Source organism: Podarcis muralis, chromosome 1 (assembly GCF_964188315.1).
Source record: "Podarcis muralis chromosome 1, rPodMur119.hap1.1, whole genome shotgun sequence".
NCBI lineage: Eukaryota > Metazoa > Chordata > Lepidosauria > Squamata > Lacertidae > Podarcis > Podarcis muralis.
In genome coordinates, this window is record NC_135655.1 from 134030056 (window position 1) to 134057950 (window position 27895).

At 42.4% G+C, this 27895-nt stretch overlaps 1 protein-coding gene across 1 annotated transcript in view; it reads left to right on the forward strand.

The window, feature by feature from the left end:
- The first annotated feature begins 14106 nt into the window (after positions 1-14106).
- Positions 14107-27895, forward strand: part of ABCA12 (ATP binding cassette subfamily A member 12) — an 89507-nt gene continuing 75718 nt past the window's right edge. Inside the window, exons 1-9 of the mRNA XM_077919314.1 lie at positions 14107-14286; positions 16110-16288; positions 17000-17112; positions 17839-17932; positions 19381-23403; positions 25450-25565; positions 26421-26527; positions 27365-27618; positions 27735-27847. Of these exons, the coding sequence (XP_077775440.1) occupies positions 14107-14286; positions 16110-16288; positions 17000-17112; positions 17839-17932; positions 19381-23403; positions 25450-25565; positions 26421-26527; positions 27365-27618; positions 27735-27847 (5179 nt within the window). The remainder of the gene's footprint in view (positions 14287-16109; positions 16289-16999; positions 17113-17838; positions 17933-19380; positions 23404-25449; positions 25566-26420; positions 26528-27364; positions 27619-27734; positions 27848-27895) is intronic.

A 27895-nucleotide genomic window follows, 5' to 3' on the forward strand; every position in this document is an offset into this window, starting at 1 on the left:
TCAAGAAGGACACTGACAAACTGGAACGTGTCCAGAGGAGGGCAACCAAAATGGTCAAAGGCCTGGAAACGATGCCTTATGAGGAACGGCTAAGGGAGCTGGGCATGTTTAGCCTGGAGAAGAGGAGGTTAAGGGGTGATATGATAGCCATGTTCAAATATATAAAAGGATGTCACATAGAGGAGGGAGAAAGGTTGTTTTCTGCTGCTCCAGAGAAGCGGACATGGAGCAATGGATCCAAACTACAAGAAAGAAGATTCCACCTAAACATTAGGAAGAACTTCCTGACAGTAAGAGCTGTTTGACAGTGGAATTTGCTGCCAAGGAGTCTCCTTCTTTGGAGGTCTTTAAGCAGAGGCTTGACAACCATATGTCAGGAGTGCTCTGATGGTGTTTCCTGCTTGGCAGGGGGTTGGACTCGATGGCTCTTGTGGCCTATTCCAACTCTATGATTCTATGAAAACCCAAAATGGTGAATAAAAACACCAACACGTTATTCTGGCACTTACGGTAGAAAACTCCACAAGTACCTCACTCCGGTTATAAAATAAATAAAAGAACTATCACTTTGCTACCCTTTCATGATACCCATAACCAGCTGCCCGAGGTGGTTGCCTCACTCATAGAATCATAGAGTTGGAAGAGACCACAAGGGCCATCGAGTCCAACCCCCTGCCAAGCAGGAAACACCATCAGAGCACGCCTGACATATGGTTGTCAAGCATCTGCTTAAAGACCTCCAAAGAAGGAGGCTCCACAACACTCCTTGGCAGCAAATTCCACTGTCGAACAGCTCTTACTGTCAGGAAGTTCTTCCTAATGTTTAGGTGGAATCTTCTTTCTTGGAGTTTGGATCCATTGCTCCGTGTCCGCTTCTCTGGAGCAGCAGAAAACAACCTTTCTCCCTCCTCTATGTGACATCCTTTTATATATTTGAACATGGCTATCATATCACCCCTTAACCTCCTCTTCTCCAAGCTAAACATGCCCAGCTCCCTTAGCTCTGCCTAATGATGGAGCCAGCTCTGAATGCTATGCAATGCAATACTGGGACCTTGCTCTCTACAAAGAAGTACATCTGTGCCTAGGCTATACCAGCTTACAGATCTACAGATAGAAAACTACCATGTATTTAAAGAGATACAACAAAGAATAAATTTCCAAGAAGGGTTAGAAATATGAACAGCAGTCAAAAACACTACTGCAAATATATACAATTAATTGGGTGGCATAAAAAGGTTATGCAGCAAAAAAGAAGAAGAAGAAAAAGAACCATAGAGAGGTGGAGCTGGAAGTCCTTTAAAAGAAATAAGAGAATGAAAATGTAAGATGTGTATACTAAGTTTGTGAACATGCATAAATAAAAAATTAAAAAGGAAGAAGACTAGTTTTCTGTGTCCACCTGCATTCTAAAATAGTACAGCCTAGAGGGAGATTTACTGTCTCAGTGAGCACTAGACCCTAAGCCTCATTGTGAAGATAAGGGTTTGGGAAACATGCTTAAAGTTTATTATTTTCAGGACTAAGAATGGGATGTGTTTGAAGGCTCAGTTCCACTAATTTTATTTTCAACCTCAGTTGACAGCCAGTTTTAATTTCTTAGATCCGTCATACTTTACTAGATGCTAGAAAACAGATCCTGAAATTATTAGAAGTGCCAGAATGGAGGAGTGAAGGAGCATTTTTGAGGGATTGTTTCTCTCAGCCTCTAAGCAAGAGCACCTGACTTTCTGGGGTGCATGAGAAACTTTGCGCAGGAGGAAGCACTGGGTGTGAGGTGCAGTGGGAGGGAAATGTAGGTCTCTGCTTCTTCCACAGCATCCCAGAGATCAGTGAAGAAATTTGCGTATGACTTGGAAGCGGAATTGATCTGGGTGGTGTGGGCAGAAAGGCAGTTCAAGCGCTGTGGTGGCAAGGAGGGGAAGGCGTTTGTGGTGCTTGGAAAGAAAGATCTAATCAGGAACATACTCCCTTGCTTAATGTTGGGAAGTGAAGATTCCTTTGAAAATCAAAATCAATTCTAATAATGATAAAAAATACCCCTTAAAAACAAACATTTGTGATCAATAACTCTGAAGAAAACCATAGCTAGTGTTACCTAAGTGTGTTATCCTCCTAAAGCAGAGTTGCCCAGCCTAATGCTCTCAGGTGTTTGGATTATAGTTCCCATTATTCCTGACCATTGTCCATGCTGAGCAGAGCTAATATAAATAGCCTGGAGGACACTAGCTAGAGGAAGGCTATCCCCAAACAATGGCGCTTTCAGTCTTAGACAGAACCCAGAACATATTGTCTGTTGCCATGTTTTCCATTGCTAGTGACCAAGGTGAGTTTCACCCTCACAGTACCAATGTGGGATATCTCAGCTCTGCATTTGTAAAGTAACAGGTTGTCTGAGGGGTTTTGTGTCTGCTTGAATAGCGGCATAGGGGTCATTGACCCGGGTGCAAAATTGTTAGGTGCAAAACTTCAACACTGGGTGCTGCCTTAATACAGGCGTGTGCTTCTGTCACCGGGTCCGTTGAAAACAGCTTCTCCATGAGAACCAGGAAGTGTTAGCTTCGTTCTGGAGCTGATAGAGGTTGGGAATGAGGCCAGAGAAAGAGAGATAAGAATCCTGGAATGTGGGAAGGAGGAAGGCCAGCCTAGCCGCCTGACACAGAACAGAGAGCAGGCAGCAGATGGCGACAGTGACCTGATCCCTGAGCATAGTGGACAAGGACAGGGTGGCCAGAGCAGAGATACACAGACTAACCGTTTCAGCTCAGAAACAGAGGGAGAGAGGCCGGAAATAGGGAAATAGCCCCAAAACTCGAAGGCGTGAAAGGGTCAGTGAGAGGAGGGGAAAAGAGCGAAAGGGCTTTTTCACCTGTTGGAGGAAGAGGAAGGGGCAGAGTTTAGACTCAGCAACTGCTAACCTGGAGTCAGACACGGAGTGAAGGAGTGATTTATGTGTTTGAGCAATAAACCTGAGATAATTCCTACCAGTGTCTCACTTCGCTTCTGTGGGAGAGCCAAGCCATTACAGGAAGTGACCTCCACAGACAACAGATCGACTACTCTTTTCTTATCTCTGTGGCTATGATCTCCTGTGTGATGTGGATGCAATTAGGCAGTTGCATGTGCATGCGTATTCCATCCTTTTCCCTCCCCACCCCTGCAAGGTCCCAGACTCTGGCAACACATGCTATGCCACTGAATAGCTGTGCAGTTACAGAACAGCAGACGCCTAAGGCTTGCGCATCTCCAAGCACAATTCAGTGTGCTGATTTTAATCTACAAAAGCCTTTTGTGCTTGGGATTAAAGGTAAAGGTAAAGGTACCCCTGCCCGTACGGGCCAGTCGTGTCCGACTCTGGGGTTGTGCGCCCATCTCGCTTAAGAGGCCGGGGGCCAGCGCTGTCCGAAGACACTTCCAGGTCACGTGGCCAGCGTGACAAGCTGCATCTGGCGAGCCAGCGCAGCACATGGAACGCCGTTTACCTTCCCGCTAGTAAGCGGTCCCTATTTATCTACTTGCACCCGGGGGTGCTTTCGAACTGCTAGGTTGGCAGGCGCTGGGACTGAGCAACGGGAGCGCACCCCGCCGCGGGGATTCGAACCGCCGACCTGACGATCGGCAAGTCCTAGGCACTGAGGTTTTACCCACAGCGCCACCCGCATCCCTGTGCTTGGGATTAGGGCTGGACAATGTCAGGTTTTCTACATCACAATGTATTGCTAGGCAAACATCATGATCTAGCGGTACATTGCAATGTTCAAAACCCTGCTTCCCACCACAGCGCTGAGGCATCAGGGTGAGATTGCCAATGTGGTTTCACCCCAGTGCCTCACAGTGCCAGGGAGGAAGCACCTTCATGCTCACCATCTAACCAACCCCATCCTTCTCCACCGTGCATGAGAGCAGGAGAAGGATTGGGGCTGCTCAGCTAAAGAGCACAAAGCCTCCCCCTCCTCCCCTGAGTAGCCGCAATCCTTCTCCAGCTTGCACGCGAGCAGGAGAAGCATTGAGGCTCCTTCAGCTGGGGGAAGGGAGCACTTTAACAGAGCCCCCACCCCGCCACTGGCTCACACGAGCCAGCGGCAGGCTGGGTGTTCCGTTAACTGCTCGGCTGACGGGAGCGGCAACCGTGCGCCCCTCAATGGAGCAGTTTCATGGAGCCTGCACGCCACCACCGGCTCATGTGTGGGTCAGGGGCTCCATGAAGCTGCTTGGCTGAGGCAAGGGCAGTCGCACACTCCTCAGCCTTGCCAATGTAGCTTGTATCTCCTTCTGCATCGGTATGAGGGCAGAGTGGGATGGTGGCTTCACGGTATATCACTAACTGCTGCCGCTCCTAAGTCCCTCTGCTTCCAGCACCCGGCCACAGCTTGTTTCTCTTTTGGTGCACTGGTGCACTGGTTTGGTGCACTGGTGGTAGAGGAACTCAGGAGTGGCAGCGGTTTCACTCGCAATATACTGCTGAGTGAAGCTGCCATCACAGTCTGCCCCTCATAGTGGCCCTGGGTGAGGTATCAATACATTGCCCAGGCCTACTTGGGATCAGCGTACTTAAAACAACTGCTAGTAGTTTTGAGTGCTGGATTGAGACTTGGGAGACCAGATTCTCATCCCTACTCAGGAGTGATGCTTGTTATGAGGATAAAATGGAGAGAGGAAGAACCATGTGCCCCACCTTGGAGGCCTCCTTCAAATAGAGGTCTGACAGCCCTTAAGGAATCTCCTCAGTGGTCAAAATAGATAGAGATTCCTCCCTTAGACTGCAAACTTAAAACTTTCTGTGAAGTTTCAATGAACTCAGAGGGACTTCTGAATAAACATGTTTTGTGCTGTGAGAATCTGAAACTGATGTTCCTATGAACTGCTATGTTCTTACTTGCTATTCTGTTCCTTTTCTTTTGATGGAACAAAATTTTGCATTTAACCTTGATTTAATTTTAATTTTTCCTGTATTTTTTGTATTTAAAGCCATTTGAGTGTTTTGTATATATTTTAATTTCCCCAGTTTTATACTCTCTCCTTGTTGTTGTTTCAGGGATTGCATATTGGACACTCTTTGCTTTTATTTGTTGGCTACAATAATGGGTTTTCCTGTATTTTTCTTATTGTATATATGGATTTTTCAGTCATGGGACAGAAAGATGGAGTAGAAATGCTTGCATAAACAAAACTTACTGTCCTTACATGATATAAATAGCAAACACCCATGGTGTCTGTTGCAACCACCATCAGGAAAACCTGCAAATAAACTATCATCTATCTATCTCTATCTATCTATCTATCTATCTATCTATCTATCTATCTATCTATCTATCTATCTATCATCTATCTATCTAATCTATCTATCTATCTATCTATCTATCTATCTATCTATCTATCTATCTATCTATCTATCTATCATCTATCTATCTATCTATCATCTATCTATCTATCTATCTATCTATCTATCTATCTATCATCTATCTATCTATCATCATCTATCTATCTATCTATCTATCTATCTATCTATCTATCTATTCTCCAGTCTCTGAACCCCTTTGTCCACGACTGCTGTTCTGCCCTAAGAAGGCACTAATTAACTGCTTTGTCATTTTAATGTTATGTTACTTTAATTACATCAGAATCCACTTCTAGAACAGGAAGGCAACTGTGCAATCATTGTTGCTTTGCTATCCAACAGTCATTAATTAATAGGTAGACTTCATTTGTAATTTTCAACTCTAAAGCAGAGTTAACACCCCACAGTCCTCTCCTTTATTAATATCAAGGACTATGGAGGAGTAAACAAGTCGTTTCTGGCTGAATTCTCAAGGGTCATAAGAGGAATCCTGCTGGAAGAGGCCGGCATCCTGTTCTCACAGTGGCCAGCCAGATGTCTATGAGAAACATGCAAGCAGAACGTCTCCATTTGGGATTCCCGGCACCTGGCATTCAGAGGCCTAGAGTCTGGGACAGTGGAGGCAGAACGTGGTCATTGTGGCTGGTGGACATTGATAGTCCTTTGCTCCATGAATTTACCTTGTTGGCACCTGTCTGTCTTGGGAAATAAAGGAGGAGTGTGCTTTCAGGGGTGAAGTCAAACTGTTGGGGAGTTACAGCGCCTGTTGTGGCTGTAGAGAATGGTATGGGAGAGATTTATGTTGTAGCTGGGCCAAATGCTTTCAAAGCCATCTAACTGGTGGCCATTGCTTCCTTTTGTGGACTCAAATTCAACAGTTTAACTACATGCAACAAAGGTGGAGTTTTTTTGGTCTGCCGTGAACCTTCCAAGATTCAGCTTCGTTGGATGTTCAGGAGTTCTAGTATGACAAGGGAGAAAAGCTTTTCTCCACACCATGCCAACTATGCTAAACTAAATGAGCTCTTAGCAGATCTGAATATTTACACATGAGCTTTCCTCAATTGAGAGTACGATCTAAGTGTGAACTCACCCCTTCCTTACTTTTCCCCCAGCAGGGATAGACTTTGGTAATATGGCATCCTGAGTGAAGACAAAATTTGGCAACTCTCAGAAAGATGTCTTATTTTCACAATAATTCATTTTGGTACAGTTGCTTTTTAATGGATCTTCTCAGTAGGTACCCCATATAAATATATTATTGTGTGCCTCCTCGTCTTGGTGTCCTTTGTGGGGCACTTGCACTGCCCTAAATCTGCCGTTGCTCCCAGCCAGATTCCAGTACCAAAAGTGAGCTGGCTGAGGGTAGACTGCAGGAGAAAGAGAGGTGAATAAGAGGAGGTCGGTTCAGCACATACCTGATATGCACTTTAAACCATACCACCACAAGTGTGATTGGGATTAACTCATATTTAAAATATCAACAATAAAGACATAGATTTTAATGACTTTGGATGAATACTTTTTCTGTGCACCAATTAGTCAGTGTTTACACTGGGGTGTAATAGAGTTCATAGTGAGGGGAAACCTTGGTGCATTGCATCCAGAAAACCAGGCAAGGATAAAGTAACCTGGGAAACAGAATGCCAAATGCTCATCAGTCCATTACACTTCATCATCATCATCATCAATGTTTACTTGTATGCTGGCTTTCCACAGTTAAACCAAGCTCTGGGCGGCTTACAACATGAAAAGATTTACATAATCACAAAAATGTAACAAAAGTTTTAATAGCCAATAAATTACATATCAATAGGTATGCAATAAAATTAAGTGATCCCTACGTAAGTCATAATAAGGGCTAACAATAATGAATCTTAAAAATACCCAAAACAACAAAATTAAGCATCTCCAAAATTAAATCTTGACCTCAACAAAAAACCCCAAACAATACCCCACACCAAGTGTCTCTAGGTACCCTGAGAAGCAGGTCCTGCTGGACTCACAGCGAAGGTGGCCTCTGGCCTTTTCAGCAGCCAAGTGGAGTCAGTCAGGGCCTGGCCCTTCTAGGCCAGCAAGGCAAGGAGCAGGTCTGGCAGGACGATGAGCAAAGAATAGTATATGATATGTTTTAAAGGTTTCTAGAACGATCTGAGTGGCTATATCCACTCTTGCCTCTTCTAGTCTTCCCTGATTTATTTTGTTCATCCTGGACCTGGGCACTTCTTCTGTACTCTCTATAAGACAGGCTCTAGACCATGCACAGGGGGTCCTAAGCTGCAGGACCCTCTCCAGGTGGAGCCTTGAATGCATGGAGATCAGGGCTGGGAAGTCTGACCCCCTTGATCTGGTTGGCCATCTGCACAAGGCTTTGTTTACTTCTGCCCCTGAAGGTGGCCGCTGGAAATAAACACCACTCTTCTTTGTACTTAGATTTGCTGTCAGAACCTTCATTTCTAATCTATGCGTGGTTCTGTTTTACTTCTCTTCATTATCAGAAACTTTTAATAATAAAAAATGGAGCGTAATTTTTCACTGATTCTCATGCATACCACCAAGCCATACTGATTTATGCCTATTTCTTGCCTACTTTCCAGGTTATCTCGCCCCCCGGAACCTTCCCAGTGCAGGTTTCTTTCCATTTCTTCAAACTGTGCTTTGTAGTTCAGATGCCAGGTGCAAAAGCACACCGTATACACCTGAAGACCTGCTACCAAAATTGAATGGCGTATCACCCATAAACAGGTAAGGGAGTAAGTCCTCTTGTTACATAAGAAGGGGGCCAAGTTCTCTTCTACTGGAGGGTGGGGGCAAGGCAGCTGGGAAAACCCCTTGCCTGATGAACAACAGAAAGTATCATTTTTCCATAATACAATAAAATTAGAAATAAACAAAGAAGTGAAAAAGACAATAGAAATAAAGAAAGGAAAAAGAGAAAGAGAGAAGAGTAAGATGAAGAAAACAAAAGTAAAACATTAGCAAAAGGTGTAAGAGAACTTCCATGTTCTTATATAGTAATTATTTTAAACCTTCAGCCCATACAAACATCCATCTTCTCCACTCTCTGTTGAACAATATTTCTTTTAAATCAGGGTGTCTCAGAATCATTCATTTCTTTTTCCTACATTTCTTTTTCCAAGTAATTATGTAATTATGTTAACCATTTTTTTTACCTCTGTTAATTCTGACCACCATGACTCCATATTGCAGAATACTAAATTCTTACATCCATATCCATGTTAAAGTCTCTCCATTGTGATCACACATTAGATCAATATTCCATTTTTACTTCCCGTTATAATCTGCTTGTTCATGCCCAGTTCTGCATGTTCAGTTCTATTTCCTATTATATTCTATTTCCAGTTTTGTTTATGTTTATGGTGACATCCTGCTCTCCTGCTCTAGCACTTTTCATTTTTGTTTTTTCCAGTCTTTTTCCAGAGAGAGTACCATAACTTTAATACCATCATTCTCTGAATTCAGATCACATGCAGAGTACTTTTTCTCTGCTAGAACTAAAGACAGGCCAGCACTGAAGTCCCAGATCTTTCCCCCCCTTCTCAACTCTATCAGCACCAAGTTCAAATAATTCTCAAAATCACCATTTGTGATTTTATCTTTTACTTCTCCAAATCCTTGTGTGGGAACCATTTCCATTTCTGCATCACCGTCTGCTTCTTTCCGTTTAATTATTTATTAATCCAGTCCTGCCAACATTTCATCAATTTGGTCTGAAGCCTCTGTTTATTCCTCCTTTCCATTTCCATTTTCGACCTCATATTACTCTGGCTCATTTCCCCCCCATCATTCCCTTCATCTTCATCAAACATTGATCTGATCATTTTAAATTATTCATCCATCAACTGCTGAACAATACCAACAGTCACTGGGTCATCCAAAGGTACCACATTGGGTGCTTTTAATGTTCTAGATCTTATTAGACATTAAATCCACCTTAATGTTCCCCCTTAAAAGTCCTGGACTTCTACAGCTGTAACTGTGTTATTTCAAAAGCAGATTCTTGTCTGCCTCCTTTCTCATGGCTAGTTATGGCTGCTTCACTTTTGATTTCCCCGGTTCTTTAGTGGCAAGAAACAAAGTAAAAGGATTGAGGATTTCCTATGATCTGATTTAATTTTTGTTGTCTACCAGAAATCAGCCTGTCTGCTTTGCTATAACTCTTTAACAATTAGTTTCCTTTCTGTTTTTTCAGCCACAAAAGGTAGTACTCACAGATTTTCAAATTATAAATTTTCCCAAGCAGATGGAAAGGGGATGTGTGATTCTCATTACAGTTTCATTGTACCAAATATGTTTTAAAGGGCTTTTAAAAGAGAGGGTGAGATTCTTTTATTGGCATTGCTCCTTAGCTTGCCAGCTCTTCCTTGCTCCTGTCCAAGGTGCAAGGTGCAGACAACAGAAAAACGGCTTTGATCCAAGTGTCTTGAGGATAAATCCTAGATTACTCTGTCTCCGGAGTGAGTAATAGACCCAAACTATCTGTCTGGCTATTAACAATCCCCACAGAGCTAGCAGATAGCTCTCTGAATCGCCACAACTCCCTCAACTGTAGGAAGCTAGCCGGGCTTGATTAGCTTTTAACACTTGCTGAATCCAGGGATCAGAGGGATCTGGCACATACAAACACATAACAATAGTATCAGCTTGCTGCAAAACTAAGTGATCAATTTTATCAAGCACATTCCTTGCTCCTCTGAGACTCTCTTAAGATTTGAAATATTTTGATGTAGACCACGCACAGGAAGTTTACCTTACCCAAGTCTGACCACCTGGCTCTGTTGTCTGCACTGATTTGCAGTCGCTCTCCTAGGTTTCAGACAGGAGACATTCCCAGCCCTACCTAGAGATGCTGGGGGTGGAACTTGAGGCCTTCTGCATGCAAACCAGGTGCTTTGTCACCGAGCTACATCTATTCTTCACCCAGAATCTCCTAGACAATACTCTAACCCTGCATCCCTGCCTAAGGTCACACAGAATGTGTACACCAAAGAGAGTGGCGGACCATCACATGGTTGACTCTGATTTTGTGGTGTTGGTCAATTAACTTAGGATTCATGAGAAATTCTTATAAGGTCTTGAAAGAGAAAGGTGAGGAAATATGAGAGGAGAGTTAATTGTGAATTAAAAATCTCCCAAACTGTCCTCTACACACCTGGCTTTTATGAACAAATCACTCGAGGTTTTAACCCAGAAGTGGCAAAACCTTTAGAGTTGGAGAGCCGGATTCTCTCATGGCAACCTTCTAGAGCAGCCTTTCTCAACCTGTGGGTCCCCAGATGTTGTTGAACTACAACTCCCATCACCCCTAGCCAGCAAGGTCAGAGCTCAGGGATGATGGGAGTTGTAGTCCAACAACAGCTGGGGACCCACAGGTTGAGAACTGCTGTCTAGAGGCTGCATGCTCATGTTGAGTCTTGGTTAGCACATTTTGGGGCTTCTGCTGATACCTTGTGGTTGCAGGGGCTCTGCATCTTGTCATTAAGGTTGTGGTTAGACTTGCTGTTATTACCAGTCTTCCTTTCACCATGCTCACTTCTACCAGCATTTGTCTCAGTTAAGAGCTGCCATGTGCCATGTGCTTGAACTGTTGCACCTGCAACATCCTGGGTGCTTCTGCTATACGGTTGCAGCATTACCTTGTGATGGAGCTGCAGTCTTGGATCTGGCCCTATCCTCTTTTTGCCATACCCTATGAGAAAGACCACCGGGGGGAAAGCAAATAGCTTGTCCGTAATGGAAATAACATCAAGACTGGTTCCAGAATGGTTTTAAACAAAACAACAACCCATTGCTTGAAATAAAGGCAGTGCTTTATCAAGAAATTCACATTTTGGTGGGAGGAACTTGGCCTGAGTGGTTTAATGCAAGGAGCTTCAGTGAAGGGGTAACTATAAGTGATGATGCAGGATTCTTCTCACTCCTTTTTCCTTATCAGAAAACGGAGAAGGTCAGCTAACCCGGAGAAGGACAGCCATCCATCATCCCAGAGTGCTGATGTTCTCAAAAGCAAGAATGGTTCATTGGGTAGGTTATTTGATTCTATTAAGAGTTTAGCAAACTTGTTCTCTTAGCTGCAGATAAATGTTATAACCATGGAGAAGTATTTGAACAAGGCCCAGGCGAGTTCTATTAAAACAATTGCTTTGTTTTCTATGGGTACTTGAGTGAGTAAGCAATTATTTTAAGCAGCTGAGGATATCTTAGTAACAGCAGAATCCTATATGCATGTATATGCAGAAGTTCAGTGGGACTTATTCCCAGATATGTGTGCAGTCTCATGTCCTGCAAGCTCCAAAAAGCTCAGTAGGACTTGATTCCCAGGAGGTCATTGATATGATTGTGCTTTATTAGTTAAAAGTATTGAGAATAGTTACAAGTATGTGCCTATTAGGGTTGCCATACATCTGGAATTTCCCAGGCATTGTTGGGATTCGGCCGTTCAAAACAATGTCCAGACGTATGGCACCCCATGTCGGAAGTGTAGATTTCAGTAAATTTGCTTAGAAATAGCTCAAACAACTTTGACCCTGCTTGCTCCTTCCATGTCTGCAACGGGGGGGGGGGGGGGGGGAGAGAGAGAGAAGGGGGAAGAGGCAGCTGCCTCTGCTGCTAGCACTGCCTAAGCAACCACTCACATTTTCTGTATTTTAATAAAGTTGTGGCCAAAATTATGCCAAAAGCCTTAAACAAAAATTATGTGTCAATTGTGTTTTTATTGGGGTGTCTTGGGGACCTCGACACACAAAACTAAAGTGCCCTTCCTTCTCTTCACGTATCCTCATTGGCTGGTTAGAAAGAGAAAGTGAAAGTGAAAGTGAAATTTCTCAGCATTCAGACAAAGGCAGAAAAATCAGTTTTCTGAGCCCTAAAAATTTGTTCAGGACTACGACAAAGTCAGGAAATTGGTTTTTTAAGCCATAAAAATTTGTGGCTCCGATAGTCCAGTTTGATATCAGATAGGTAACAGGCTTGCTTAAAATGGCATTAAGGGAGAAAGGAAGTTCTGCTGAAGAAGAAACCCCCTGAAGTGAATGGGAGTTGTTTTAGAATCTTTGTGGGAACACCTTGGATGGCTCGTGACGTGAGGCTGTTCCCTGGGGAAAACTGCAAGTCAGGGTGTCTGCGATGGGAGGGGAAATCCTACCTTTACTTTGAAGCATTGGGAAGGAAGTGCAAGTGTGCGGCTGTTGGCTGGATAATTACTGTACCTTGATTCAGGCTTCTGAAATCAGCAGGGGATGACTGTTCAGCTAGCTAGCAATTGTATGATTGCATGGTGCAGACAGTGGTGACCATCAGCTCCCTTATTCAAAGGCAAGAACATGATTCTCCCAAAACAAACTGGTTACTACTGGTTTCGCACCACAAACTGCCTTACCAGTTATTGCTGCTTGGAGTAATGGACTATGACGGCTACATTTATCCATGCCAAACCGAGGCACTGTTTACCTTACGTAGGAGGCGTCATGAACTCACATTCTTTGGCAAATTCAGCATTTGAAATTTGTATGTTTTTTAAAATCATTGCAGGGCTAATTGATTCAACAGTCAATCTGAGCAGCATTGCTGAAAATATTTCCTCATCAGCCAGCCATGCCAGAATTAACTTGCTCAACAAGATTCTCAGTCTGGGAGAGGTAATTTCTATATTCGCTTTAATGAAATCACCTTTGGAATATCATTTTGTTACGTAATATTAGTGCGTGGGTTTATTTCAATAAGAAAATGCAAGCATGTTTCTAGTTTCCAAAATTGCTATCTCGGTATGTTCAAATAGCAACAGATCTTATTTTAGATTGTTCCACGGAGATCTGGTACAAATAGATGTGCAGTTGAATGTGATTTGACTATGCCTGGTTCACCTTTCATATGAATCCATAGTTGTTGTTTTTTGTTTTTTTATATATATTTTTATATGAATCCATAGTTAAAATATGCTCTGTTTCTCCATTGTTGCTGCTGCTGCCACCACACCAGGAAAAAACGAAGCCACAGCCCATCTAATATTATTATTATTATTATTATTATTATTATTATTATTATTATTATTATTATTATTATTTTGTACCCTGTCCACCTGACTGAGTTGCCCCAGCCACTCTGGGTGGCTTCCAGCATATATAAAAACATAGTGAAACACTAAACCTTAAAAAGCTTTCCTATACAGGGCTGCCTTCAGATGTCTCCTAAGAGTTACTCTTCTCCTTGACATCTGATGGGAGGTATTCCACAGGGTGGGCGCCCCTTCCAAGAAGGCCCTGGTTCCCTGTAGCCTCACTTCTCGCAGTGTGGGAACCGCCAGAAGGCCTTCAGTGCTGGATCTCAGTGTCCATTCTGAGAAGAGCCTGGGTTTGGGGCTAGTAGCAGCTTCATACTTTTCATACTTCCTGGTTTCCAAATAAAACATGAAGTCTAAGAGAGACGTGTGCATCCCTGAGTGTGTGCATGTGCAAGCAAACTATAGTCACTTCTAGGCATGGCAGTCGGACAGGCAATGCTCCATATGCCTTTACTGGGAAGTATGGGTGGGGGTGGGGTAGTGGTGTTCACAGTCCCAATTTAGATTTCTTACAAGTTCTGGTGCCCTGAGCCCTTTGGCTAGCCTCGTGGGTGTAACAATTGTGATCTTCTAACCTTTGCACCAACAATTGTAGCTGTTCAAAAAATTTGATGAAACCATTGTTCATTCACACATTGAAACAACCACCTCATTTTCAGTTCTTCTTGTATGGAAATTTATTTTATAGATGCAGATGCACAAGTCTTCTGCAGGAAACCTTAAAGCTGGTATTTGTGAAGTCATGGCGGCATCATCCCAGAATCTCCTTTGGGAAGTCTTTGGAACAAACATCTATCGAACATTTTGCTTCACCAACTTGTCCCTTGTAGAGTCCTTTTTTCAGGAATTCACAAGTCAGATTCCTAAAGTGAGTATCCAACTCATTTTTTTTGTCTGCTAAATAATAACCTCAATTACTTCTGGGTTTTTGGAGTTGGGGTTCCAAAATGTTTGGCTTCCGAGACGCTTGAAAACTGAGGTACCACTGTACTTATAAACTCTTCAAAGGTCAGATTCATATGCCTTTCCATACAGCAGCAAGAAAAGATAGGCAGTTTCAAAATGGTAAATATTTCTAAATTATTCATATAGAAACACAAAGATGGCTTGCTTAAGCCAGGCAGTCTAAGGTTGGAGCATCTAGTTTTGACCTCCTTACTGGTAGGGTTCACATGATGGAAAGGAAAAAGAGCAAAGAGTTTGGTAACCCTTCCTTCCACAATGAGGGCATGTAACCTAGCGAAGCCTGGCAGGACAGCTTACTCTATGGTCTTAACCCCTTCATGCATTAATTAGAGTTAAGCATGTTGGTTATATGAGGCTGGTTATATCCAAGGATCAAACCTGGCACATCATGAATTCAAAGCATGGCCTCTGCCACTTCACCATGTTACTTCTTAAAGCTATAACACCTCTTTGCCTTAGACCATGTGTTTGTGTGGACATAGTAGCAAACTTTAAAAGGAATGAAGGCCCTGATTGAAGGCAAAATTCCATGTGCAATGAATCACAGGTGATAAAAGCATCCCTTTCAGTTAATAGAATTAATGCAGACATCCCTTCTCTATAGAAAAAATACTTGTGCACCATATATGCACCAACACATGTAACACTTCTATAGGCATCTGTTTCACTGCTTGTATATTTAATATACAAGTCATTAAGAAGCTGCAGACAATAGTGAATTCCTGCCGCAAGTGCATGCAGTGGTCAGCTATATGTTCCCTCCCTTGAACTGAGTTCAAAAGAACCTCTTATTGGAATCATCAGATTAGGTTTTTTAAATTTGATTTTCCATAAGAGTCTGCTTTCTCCTGTTGTGCCTTCATCATGTTTTATAAGGGCATCACCCAGCAACTCTTATTCGTTCTGATGCTCTAGGGCTAGTACAGTACAAGCCTTTGGGATACTTCAATACTATCTGGGAGCCCAAGCCTGTACCACAGTTTCCCCTTCCTATCTGGGAGGTTTTGCAACTGGTAGGGCAAGATCACAAGATCTCCTAGTCATGGAACAGGTTCATGCAGGTCTGTAGTTCTCAACTCTCAGCAGCATCAGCAAATGAAGCAAACCTCCACACCCCGTAGATAGCTGGGCTTTCTTGAGGCTTAGTATGGAAACATTTAAATTTTCAACCAGGCCAAATTAATATTTTTACTACTAGTAGTAGTATGGTTTGAAACATGTGTTTCAAAAAGTACAATACTTTTACAGAACAAAAAAAACCCCAGAAAGGTGTGCCCCTGAGCTGAGGAATGTGTATTCAGTTCATCACATGTCTTTACTTTCAGTATGGGATGAGATCGAAGGGGTTAAGCCAAAAGCTACTGAGGAAAGGGTTTTTTAAAGAGTGACTTGAAGTAAGTATGGAAGTGGATCAGCATTACGTAGGAGATCTGGGAGTAAGTTCTGGGCACGAGGAACAGCAATCAGGAATCTTCTCTCCTGCCTAGTTCTAAAAAGGTATCTAGAATGACAAGCGCTGAAGTCAAAGAAGCGACTAGTAGCCAGGATGCCTGCCCAAGTATGGTATCACACACACATACTTTCCCCACAGAGCTGCAGTTTGAAGTTGTTTCCCTTCCTCCGTTGTGAGCAAGCTATGATTAAAAGAGAACTGGGGTCCTGTGAACTGCTCTATCTATCTATCTATCTATCTATTCCTTTAAAAAGTTTCATTTTTGTTTTAAGTTGCAGCAAGATTCTCGGTACCAGGTGGCTTTTGTCAAGGAAACAGTTTCGTTCTTATCGCTCATCTCCCAAGTGCAGAATGAAACTTCTCTATGGCGCATCCTCCTGATGGCCCCAGATATCACTCAAGGTGTCAGTGCTATGAAGGATATGATTGCTGCCCTTCAGAACACAAGCAGGTAAAAGAAAAGGCAAGCTATACACCAAAAACACAATAGCTATGCCTGGTATTTCGCTGACAGTGATGAAGTGGTAGCTTCCACTGACAGTTATAAAAGGAGGTGTTAGGAAAGGAGAGCATGAGATTTCAGTGGCTCAGTAGTAGACTGGTTTACTTGAAGGTCTAGGCTGTGTACATGGACTTCATCTGTAGTGCTTGTTTGATTAAAGTGATTTTATTGTTCTTGGTGGTACAGAAATTTTTGCAAGGAAATAAAAACAAATAGTGTTCAAATGGGGCAGTGATGATACAACAACATCTAATACAACATTGTATTATCAATTGTTATATCAAAGGAGCTAATAGAATAACATAGTGAAATAAATGAATGTTTATAACAGAAAATGCAAAAAAATTAAAGCAAAACAAACAAACAAACAAACAAAGGGGCAGTGATGATTTCCACATAGAAGTGTCTTAGGGAGGGAAACCCTGACTATTCGGAATTCATAGACTTCATGGCATTCATTTTCATCCTCCCGTTTATCTCCATTTCTTACTGCTTTGTAAATAGGCCGCCTGCTTGCCATTTTGTTTTCCTAAAATGCCCTAGACATTGTGCAATTTCTTCCCTTAGTCTACCTAGCTATTTACAGGAAGCAAAGCTGTTTGATGCTCTATAATATGCTCATTCTGTGTTACTATTGCTTTATTTCCCCTGTTTACAAAGAATTATTATGGCTGTGGAAAAGGATTCTCCACTAGTTGCAAGTGACAATGGACTGCAAGCCATACAGAACACGATTAGTGGTCTGCTGCATGCCTTGAACTGTTCAGAGCAAGGTGAGGCTCCTTGCTTATCTCTTTATCAGGCATCTAAGTAATATTGATGGACAAGTTTAAGCTCTTGCAAATCCATACTTGTTGCATCATACAAAAAATGTTTTTTTGCTTCAGTTTATAACAGACACTAAGATGCACAAAATAATGAAATGCTTACTGCCAACAGAAAATAGAAGCAATTTTTTCATAAGTTATTCAAGGCCTTGTTGATGTGTTTATTCTGATAAATGGAAAAGATTAATAGTCATTAGAGATACTGGGGTGGTTTGTATGTAATGTTTATGGCTTAACAGAGCCAGGAAAAGGGTCTCTTCTCATCTCCTCCTGACACATGCCATCTTTGGCACATTATTTAACCCAGAGTTCATTTTTTCTGAAACAGGTAACTCTGGTTTCATGTCAGTTTACTAACCAGGATCTTTAAACGTGGTTTATTCTTGGATCTTGTTAAGATCCTAGTTAGTAAGCCATCATCACCCCAGTGTTCCCCATATGACACACTGTTTTAAGCAAACCGGGACGGAAGTGCTGAATATAGTTTTGGGATGGGGAGAAATTTGTTTCAGTTTTCATGTCCTAATTGATCAAATTTGCACTTTCCAAAACACAGCCATACTTCAAAATTCACATTTATCCTTCAAATGCTATGTTTGACTATCATCACAATTAAAGTTGAAAGGCAGTAACTCAAATTGTGGATTTATCTTGTTTATTTTTATTTTGTAGATAATAGCAGCTCAGCAATGAATGACATTTGTCAGCTCTCTCTCTACTGGAAAAACAACCCAACTTTAATGACTCAAATGAAAGACATTGTGAGGTGAGATTAGAGTAATAAATTATTTATGGGGTGAAAGTTAGGTTTTTGCTAATGTGAAATTTTATTCTGGGGGGCAGTGGGAAGGGGGCTTTACAAAAACTGCATAGCTTTCACTGGATCATATGAACATTTAACCAGCAACTGCTGTATTGTTGAGGCAAAGCTGGTCGATTAAACTCATAACACACGGCGGATTTTAGGGGGAAATGTATCCCTGAGAGTTAGTATTTGTGTAACATTAACATATGCATGAGGGACGCGGGTGGCGCTGTGGGTAAAAGCCTCAGCGCCTAGGGCTTGCCGATCGAAAGGTCAGCGGTTTGAATCCCCGTGGCGGGGTGCGCTCCCGTTGTTCGGTCCCAGCGCCTGCCAACCTAGCAGTTCGAAAGCACTCCCAGGTGCAAGTAGATAAATAGGGACCGCTTACAAGTGGGAAGGTAAACGGCCTTTCCGTGTGCGGCTCTGGCTCGCCAGATGCAGCTTTGTCACGCTGGCCACGTGACCCGGAAGTGTCTCTGGACAGCGCTGGCCCCCGGCCTCTTGAGTGAGATGGGCGCACAACCCTAGAGTCTGTCAAGACTGGCCCGTACGGGCAGGGGTACCTTTACCTTTACTAACATATGCATGATTCCTCAGAAGTAAGTCGCCTTGGCTAACCAGCTCCATAAATGGAAGCCTTGAACAAGGGTTTCTGTTTGTGCACTTGGGCTTTCCTTCCTCTCCTCTTTCGGCAGGCCCTGTCCCTCAAAATTGGCTTTCGTGTGTATGTGTGAGAATTCCCAGAATAGTACACAAAGGGAGGAGAGGGGCTTGTTCCATCTAGCAAACTGAAATGCTTGTGTAGAGGGAACAATTGAAAGAGCTTGATGTTGAATTCTACCCACAGTGTTTAGCGGGCTTACTCCCAGCTAACTGTGTATAGGATTTCAGCCACAGTGACAGAATCCATGACACATTGGTTGTTCTCAAATGTAGCACAAAACTATGGCTTAAGGTTTATATGCACAAGTATTGGGCACATGCACTTCCTTCCTCTCTTCCTTCAGTGCAGCAGTGAGGTGGGAATCAGAACCCTTCGCTTCTGCTTTTTATGAATGATGATTTGTTGTTATATGCAAGCCTAGAAATGCAGCACCATTCAGAAACTGATGGGAGCAGAATGATATGGGAGCAGAAACTGATATGTTGCTTCAAGCAACATATTGTTTACTGAATTTTAAAGAATTACACATTTGTCATGGCATAAAGACTGACACGATTATTCTGCCATGTTCTAGCTTCAGGGGGCATTATTGTCTTTTTGTTATTATGTTATGTATTTTGTGGGGGGTTTGTGTGTTTTATGTTGTAAACTGCCCTGTGATCTTTGGATGAAGGGAGATATATAAACTGGATAAATAAATCAAATCATTTGAATTTGTATTTCTGTATTTTTGTTCTCATTTCAGAAAAATATTACCTCCAGATTTTGCTGGTGAAGACTTCAAAATGCGTAATCTCTCAAAGGATTTAGAAACCATTAAGAAGTCTCTACATCTTTTTGAAGTTTTACCAGAGAAATTTAGCATTGCTGAACTGAACAACCTGTTCAAGCAATATGAGAATAACAGTAGAGTGAACTTGACTGATATCCTTCAGTGGCAAATAGAGGCTGACAGAGACAGTAAATTAAGAGGTGCACTTAATAGGAGAGAAATCAACCAAATCAACAACTTCACATCTCTCCTGCTTCAAAATGACTATAATAGGCTGCACTTGCTTGATATAATGGCTCACTTGAAAGAAAGTAAAAATGTTCCCAAGTTTAGAAACATTTGGAATCAAACATTTTTAAATAAGACTAATATTATGGTCACAAAGATATGGCAAACCATTAAAACGATAAATTCTCACAAATTATCTTATATGCCTGAAAACCTTAGAAGGTACTTAGCATCAGTCCAAGATGTGCCATCATTGTTTTCAGATTTTCTGTTTAAACCTACAACTATTTACAACTTTCCTGAGAAGTTCTTGACACTCCAGAAAATCTTAAATATGGTAGCAAATGTTAAGAAAAGTCATAATTACTTATTGCTATCCTTCATTATTGACAAGATGCAGGACATTCAAAATTTCGTTGGTGAATCTCATTGGAATGAATTCAATCATTATTGGCGTATTACAGAAAAACTGAGGTCTGCAAAATGGAGTGATACAGATATCGTTGCCTATGGGCAGGTTTTGGACATATTGCACAACAATCTTCATGTTCACCACAATGGCTCTGGCCTTCCTTTGAAAAAGGAGCTTGGGCAGCTGACCAAATTTGTGAACCATTTAATGAAAGAATACAGTGAGGAGAACACCAGTGGGGCAAATGTCTCAATGTTTTTAGATGCTGCTCTGAAAACTCTAGATGTGCTAGAAGACTTGGAGGAAAGGTACATCCATGAATTAATTCCTGTTAATCCACTAAAGGATGCCAGCAATGAAACTGTCCAGAGATTGTTCCAGATATTCAAGGAAGGGGTAGATATACTTTCTGATCCTAGGCTGTCAGAATCATCTAGTATAAAAAAATTGGATACCCTCTTCAGTTTTTCACGCATGTTACTTTTGCAGAAGTTGTATAGGACTTCAGCACAGCATGATTCTTCAGGAGAAGCAAAAGTACAGGATCTTTTGTATTTAACATTGATCCCTTTTCTAAGGGAAGACAATCAGGTTAATGAAAGACTGCAGAACTGTACTGTCAAGGATGTTCATCACATTGTTCTTGAAGTGCTGTTGAATAATGCCACCCTACTGGATGCCTTAAGAGGAAGTAGCTGCCATTTCCTCTTTACCTCCACAGACTTGGAAAACCAAACAGCCCACCATCTTACATTTACTGAGCAGTTTCAGCTTGTGATAAGAAATTTAAAATTGATGCCAACTTTTCAAACTCTCCACAAAGACAAATGGAAATACTTTTCAGGTGAATTTCAGTGCTTCATCAACTCATTACAAGTTTCGTCAGAGTTTCTCTCCAAACTGAACTATTTCCATAGCTACAAGAATCCCTGGATACAAAAGATGCATAGACGTCTAACAGCCATCTCTAATGAATTCCACCAAAGTAATCTGACCTGCCAAGCACCGTGGCCCGGGCTTATGGACATTATAAATGGACCTTCTGCTTTGCACATTTTAAGCCCTTTTATTCTGAATGAAACAGAACCTCGTGCACAAAATTTATCTGGCAGTGTACCACAAGCCCTTGCATCTTTTATTTTGTTACAAAATGAGCCCTATAAGAATGCCGCTGTATCAAAGATATTAAAAGTGAGCAAAAATGATGCAAGTCAATCAAAATGGAGGAACTTATCAAAGGTATTGAGTGAAGTTGCAAATATGTTGAGCTCCAATCAGAATGTGACAAATGCAAACCAGTATGTTCGACTCTTGGACATGACCAGGAAAGCTCTACTTCTCGTTGGCGCAGGACTGGCGCCTAATAAAACAGAAGCTCATCTGCCCCTTGAGACCTTAAGTTGGCAGATGAAAGCTTCCTATTTAGAAGACATGCTTGCTTCATTAAAATTATTCCTAAGTGAAACCTCTGACATAGATTTCAAAGCTCATTTAGAAATACTTTTTAATAATTCGTCTACACCTGTTGATGTTCTTGCTCAAAGCCTTTTTTATATGAACCCTCACTGGAAAGAAACTAAGAAGGCATCAAACTTAAGTAGAATGACTTGGAATCAGCTGTTTTTAAATGAGACCAAGTTTAAATTAGCAACAATATGGGAAGATATCAAAAAGGTGATCTCTATGGCAAATCCACTGTTTCCTGAGGATGTGAAGCTGGACTTTGATGCAACACAGGAAGCTCCATTGCAGTTTTCAGATGTTCTGCTTAGATCTAAAAGCAGAAAAAACATTTTGGAGTACTTCTTAGCACTTTTGAATAAGTATCGTTTTACAGCAAACATGAGCATGAGCCACAATGCCCCCTTAATGGCGTACCTTTCAGGAATAATGCAAAAAATCCAAAACACCACAAATTTATACACACAGGATAATGGTTCTGATACTCTTTTCAGTGCAGAACTGGAGGAACTGACTAGACACTTATCCCACATTACACAGAAGTATACTGAGGAAGACTCACAAAGCAGCAACATCTCAGAAGTAATCTATGTGGTCCTCAGGAATCTGTTGTTACAGAAAACTTTTGAACACCAATTTAACACCAGCCAATTAGAAGCAACCCCTCAGTTGGTCTATGATAGCAATAAAGCCCTCCAAAGGGTATATGACATACTGAGGCAAGGGAGAATAATGCTTTCTGACAGCAGATTGGAAGAAGAAACTGCTAAAGAAAAAATTGCTGCACTGTATGGTTTCTCACACTTTATCTTTCAAAAAGAATTTAATGAGTCTTTGTTAGGGCTTAGTACTTTAGCGGAAGCAAAGATAATAGATGTCTTGCATTTATCTCTGAGTCTTTTCTTAGATATTGGGAACCATGGAGCTGGAGGGCCACATAACTGCAGTGTCCAAGACGTCATTCACGTAATACTTCAGATGTTGTTTAAGAATGCCACTATCCCTGAGTTCTTGAAACAAAGTCATTGCGAACTACCTTTTACTTCCAGGGACTTTGAAAACAGAACAATGCCCAATCAAACATTTACTGAATTGTTCCAGGACTCAATAAGCAACTTAAAGCAGACTCCAGAATTAGCAAGACTTTACAAAAACAATAGTGAATTTTTGTCAAGTGCATTGCTATGCATCATCAAATCACTACAGTTTTCTTCAAGCCTGCTTTCAAAAATGGACACCCTCTTCCATTTTAAACATCCATGGATAAGGGACATTCATAAAACTCTAGCAATAATCTCTAATGAGCTGCCCCCAAATGATTCAACTTGCCCAATCCCTGTTCTTAGTGATACAAATAATACAGTCAACTATGATCCTTTGAATCTTGTCCCGCTTTTCTTTGCCAATGAAGCAGAATTTTATTCACAAAATCTCACAGACAGCTTAGCTGATGGGAATAATTTGTCAGTGTTTTTCAAGCTGTTGCAGGATAGCCTTCCTTCAAATGCTGCCATAAATGAAGTGCTTCAGATTGCCAGGGAAGCTATCCACAGCCAATCTGGATGGAAGACGTTTTCTCATATCTGGAACATGTTTCTCAAGTGGAACATTACAGAAGTTGAGTATGTGAAGCGTGGCTTGAAACTAGTGGAAAGAGTTCTAGTTGACAATGAAGTACCTGATGCCAGTGTTTTTAAAAATGTTACATTTTTGAATTTACTGAAGGAGCTAAAAGCAGACGTGAATCTACATTTTCTTCAAGACAGAACCAATCTGGAATATCAGCTTGACCATGTTGCACACCCTTCTGTCATGACCACTGAAATGCTTCTAAACAGAATACTGCTTCAGAATGAACTGGTGCAAACACTGCCTCCAAGCAGTTTGATTGGACGGTAAGTGGTCAGTTTCATAATTGTAACAATCTGTTGTTGAACTCAGCAGTTCAAAGATTATTCAGCCTTGTTCTCAAATAGAGTTGGGGGGCCTCTAAATATCAGAGAGCTGCCAAATAGGGAGCTTGCTCTTCCACTCAGGCCCTGCTTGCGAACTCCCCATAGGCATCCAACTGGCCACTTTGAGAACAGAATGTTGGTCTAGGTCAGCCATAGGCAAAATCGGCCCTCCATATGTTTTGGGACTACAACTCCCATCATCCCTAGCTAACAGGACAGGTGGTCAGGGATGATGGGAATTGTAGTCGCAAAACATCTGGAGGGCTGAGTTTGCCTATGCCTGGTCTAGGTGGGCCTTGGATTTCTCTTATGTCATTTTAGGTGAAGGCTGGCCCACCCATGAGGCAAAGTAAGGTGGCAAATCTGAGCCCAAGTTGCACACCACTTGCCACCATTGCACCATCACTGACTCCTCCTGTGTGGGGGTGCACCACTGCTGCTGCAAGCATGCCCTGCTGCCTCATCTGCCATGGGTGGCACCCATGGAGGTGGTCGTGACAGAGGTGACAGGTTTTACCTCAAGTGGCAAAAGATCCTGGCCCGGACCAGATACATGCTTTAGTATTTAAGCATGGGATAAAAACAATGTCTTGAATCCAAGGACCACACAACTCTCCCTTTTTGCTGAACTGCAGAAAAAATGACTGGAAGCTTATGGGTTCCTTCAGAGCAGCCTTTCTGGAGGCCTGGGGGCAATTGCACCAGGAGGAGAAAATCGGCAACCTCCCCAGCACAAGCAGAAATACATTTCCCTCATACTGGAGATTGAAACTGTAGTGTTTGACAAAAATAAGAGGGAGGCGGAGGAAGGGGGGTGCGGGCCGCCCTGGGTGTCACCACTGAGGGAGGTGACAAAATGCTGGGTGGCACTCACTGGGGGGCCTGCAGCACACCTAAGCCATGCGCCTCTCCTGGGAGTGACATGGTGGCTTGGGCTTGCACAGGCTTTGCACTGCCCAAACGATCTGCCCACTGCCTCCCCCCAGCTGTAGGGTGGCAGAGTGGGAGGAGGCAGGCAGACTCTGGAGCCCCACAGTGCGCCCCACCCCATGGGTGGCTCGTCCCACCCTCACCCTGCCCCCATGGCCGGCTTGCTTTGGCCCTGGATGCGCCGGCCCAGACGCCTGAGCGGCTTCCTCCTCCACAGGACGGGGGGGGGGGGGGGGAGTAAATGAATGCACAGCATGTTTTTTTAAAAAAGAGGCTGCGAGATCCAGGATAATAGCAGTTACCAAGACAGGAAAAATATGTAAACTAGAGGAATCTGTGTATGTGTAAGTGATTGAAATAATTGTTGCAGCCCAATCTTAAGCTTGCATATTAAGACACAAGTTTGACTGTTGTTTTTTAACTGTGGGACTTCCTTCTCAGTAAGCAAGTTTAGCATTGTTGCCTGATGCCCTAATTGTGTACTTAAAGCTGCAATCCTAAACACACTTACTAGAGGGAAAGTCCTATTGAATTGAATGAGGCTTATACATGAGCAAACTTGCTTTGGATTGCATTTGGATTGGATCAATGGGTTAGCCTGCCTCCTGCTCCCAGCCTCCTAGCCTAAGACTTGCACTTTGACGGGCCAGGGAGGATCTTTCTGAAGCTGGTGAGATTTCTTAAATCTTTGAAGTTTAGACAGACTGTAAGTAACGTAATAAGTGAAGTGTCATACAGAGAAATCTGTTTAATTATGGCTACTATCCCAGATGGTGTATCTCTAAATTTGTTTTACTCAAGAAAGTTGAACTCTGCTGTCTCATTCGGAAACTAGGAAAGCTACTATGTGCAGTGTTGTTTAAAAAATTTACCACCCTCATGTAAAATTCAGCTGAGCTGTCTGGCTTAAGCTAATTTGGTCTCACTGAATCAAATATAAGTGGGCTACAGATACATTTTTTTAAAGGATTTCTATTTCACACCATCTTGTAATGTTTGCTGCGACATACTTAAGAAGTCAGAGCATTCCTTTCTTGTTCTGTTTTTTTGTTCTAGGTTTCTGTTTTCGGAATTTGAAAATGTCTTCTTACACATGTCCCCCAATAATGTCTTCAGATCGTACTTGATTTGTGTATTGAATGTCTCTGAAAGGCTGGAAAGTGAATTTTCAGGTAATGTATATGTTGATAGTGGCATACAATTTACAGTGATACCTCGGGTTACATACGCTTCAGGTTACATACGCTTCAGGTTACACACGCTTCAGGTTACAGATTCCGCTAACCCAGAAATATTACCTTGGGTTAAGAACTTTGCTTCAGGATGAGAACAGAAATCACACGATGGCCGCACAGCAGCAGCAGGAGACCCCATTAGCTAAAGTGGCGCTTCAGGTTAAGAACAGTTTCAGGTTAAGTACGGACCTCCAGAACGAATTAAGTACTTAACTTGAGGTACCACTGTACTCGTTTTTGAAACTTCCCTTTATGGATGGCTGAACACTTTTATGTATGAATGTGCCATGGCTGGCTGTGTACACCCCATACATTCAAAGCTGATTATCCTCTGTAAGGATTCTGGAAACTGTAGTTTGCCCCTATAGAACTAGAATTCCCAGGACCTTTAATAAGCTACAGTTCCCAGGATTCTTTGGGGGGAAGGAATGTGCTTTAAATGTATGGTGTGTAAGCAGCCTTGGACTAGCTGTTATCCATAAGATGAACTCAATATATGTTCATTCATGTATGCATTTATGTATATGTGCAGAGAGGGAGGGAGGGGAGTGATAGGATTTCCATTTTTGTTTTTACCAAGAGAAGCTGCAAAAGCCGCAGTCTTGATTTTGGGGGTGTCTGCTCAATATCACTCTCCCCTACCTGCATTTCTTCATGCAGGGAAATGGTGGTGGTGAAGATGATGATAGTTGGATCTTCATAGTCATCTTGGTAGCCTCTAGGGCAAAAAAAAGTACTAAGATTGCTTGAAATAAATAGACAAACAAGTAATTGTTTGGTTTTTCTGTACAGGAAATGCTGACCTTCCTCCAGGCTTAGCACAGCTGAAAAGGGTTATTCTCACTCCCCGTGATACCGACAAGAAAGATTTATCAGTTCCAGAGATCCTGATGCTAAGAGTGAGTGGGCTCATGATGTTGGCTGGTACAGTATGATTGCGTGTGCTTGTAAGAACTGTTATTAAGGCCTAGGTCCGCCCAACGTGCAAGTGTATTAAAAACCAGAAGACTACATTCCCTAGAGAAAAGCAGCTTTGGGAGGGGAAACCTAGCACAGAAGTGGAGCAGGAAGGCATCTCACCGTTTCCTCACCTGCTGCTTCTCTTTTCCAAACCTCTCTTTCCCCCATTGCAAACATACATATAAAATGCAAATGGAGAAACTTTCCCAGCCCCCTTTGTTTCTACACCCTCACACAGCCCTCTTTATCCTCCTTCCAGCCAAGCAGAAGGCATTATCTGGGTTCAAGGACATACTCAGGCAACACAACAAAAACGAAGACCACGCAAGGAGGGTGCAAAGCAGGGCTTCTGAGCCATGTTGTCTGTGGAGTGGAGGTGTAGTTGGTGAAGGGGCGTGGCATGAGGACAGTAGAGAGGCTGGAGGGGCACATTTGACTCCCTCCCCAGGTCTGAGGTCCCCTACTCTTAAAGCCAAACTTGGGAAGGTGGGAAGTGGTTTTGGCAGTGGCGGTTTAGAGCAACAAAGCGGCAGGTGGATAAGGGTTCATCGCCTCCCCCTTGGCTTCTCTGCTCCAGATTCCCATTCCAAAACTAGGGAAAAGCACCTATTGGGCCTCTGTCACATCCACTCACAAGTCCATATAACTTGCACTGCCATCATCACCTCACCAGTGAAACATTGTTTCTTCACCAAGTTGGCCGGATTTTCCTCATTGGTTTTTGTTTTTAAACCACTCATTCCTGAATAATTTTTCTCTCTTGATTGTATTTGAAGCTAACTCACCTCCAAAACTTGACATCCCTCCTTTGTGACCACGAGAGCATCCGGTCATTGCAGCAAACCTGCCAACTCCCTGGTGTTGGCTTTGCAGAGTTGTGTGATCAAAGTGAGTTCCACAAGAAGCTTCTTCGTGGGATAGAACTAAGTGATCGGATTGTGACCAATTTTATGAACCATAGCAGGGTGTCTAGAGAATTTCGAGACATAGTAATAGGGGATCCCGAGAAACTCCAGCAGCAAATAAACAGGTAAGGCCTTCTTCAAGGTAATTTGTAGCAGAATATTAGCAGTGTATATTGCAGTGTATTATCTGTAGCAGTGTATATTAGTTTGAAGTAACAAAGTATTTGGTGGTTTTTTTAAGGTTACAAGAAAATGTGCCACAACTTAAATATATCCGTGACATCCCACAGTATATGGCGTCTTTGGATTCTATAACAAACATCACTCAGAATACAGTACACTCCAGGAAGCAAGGTAAGTTTTACATTCACTTGTTTGTTTCTTAGATTGAATTGCTTATTA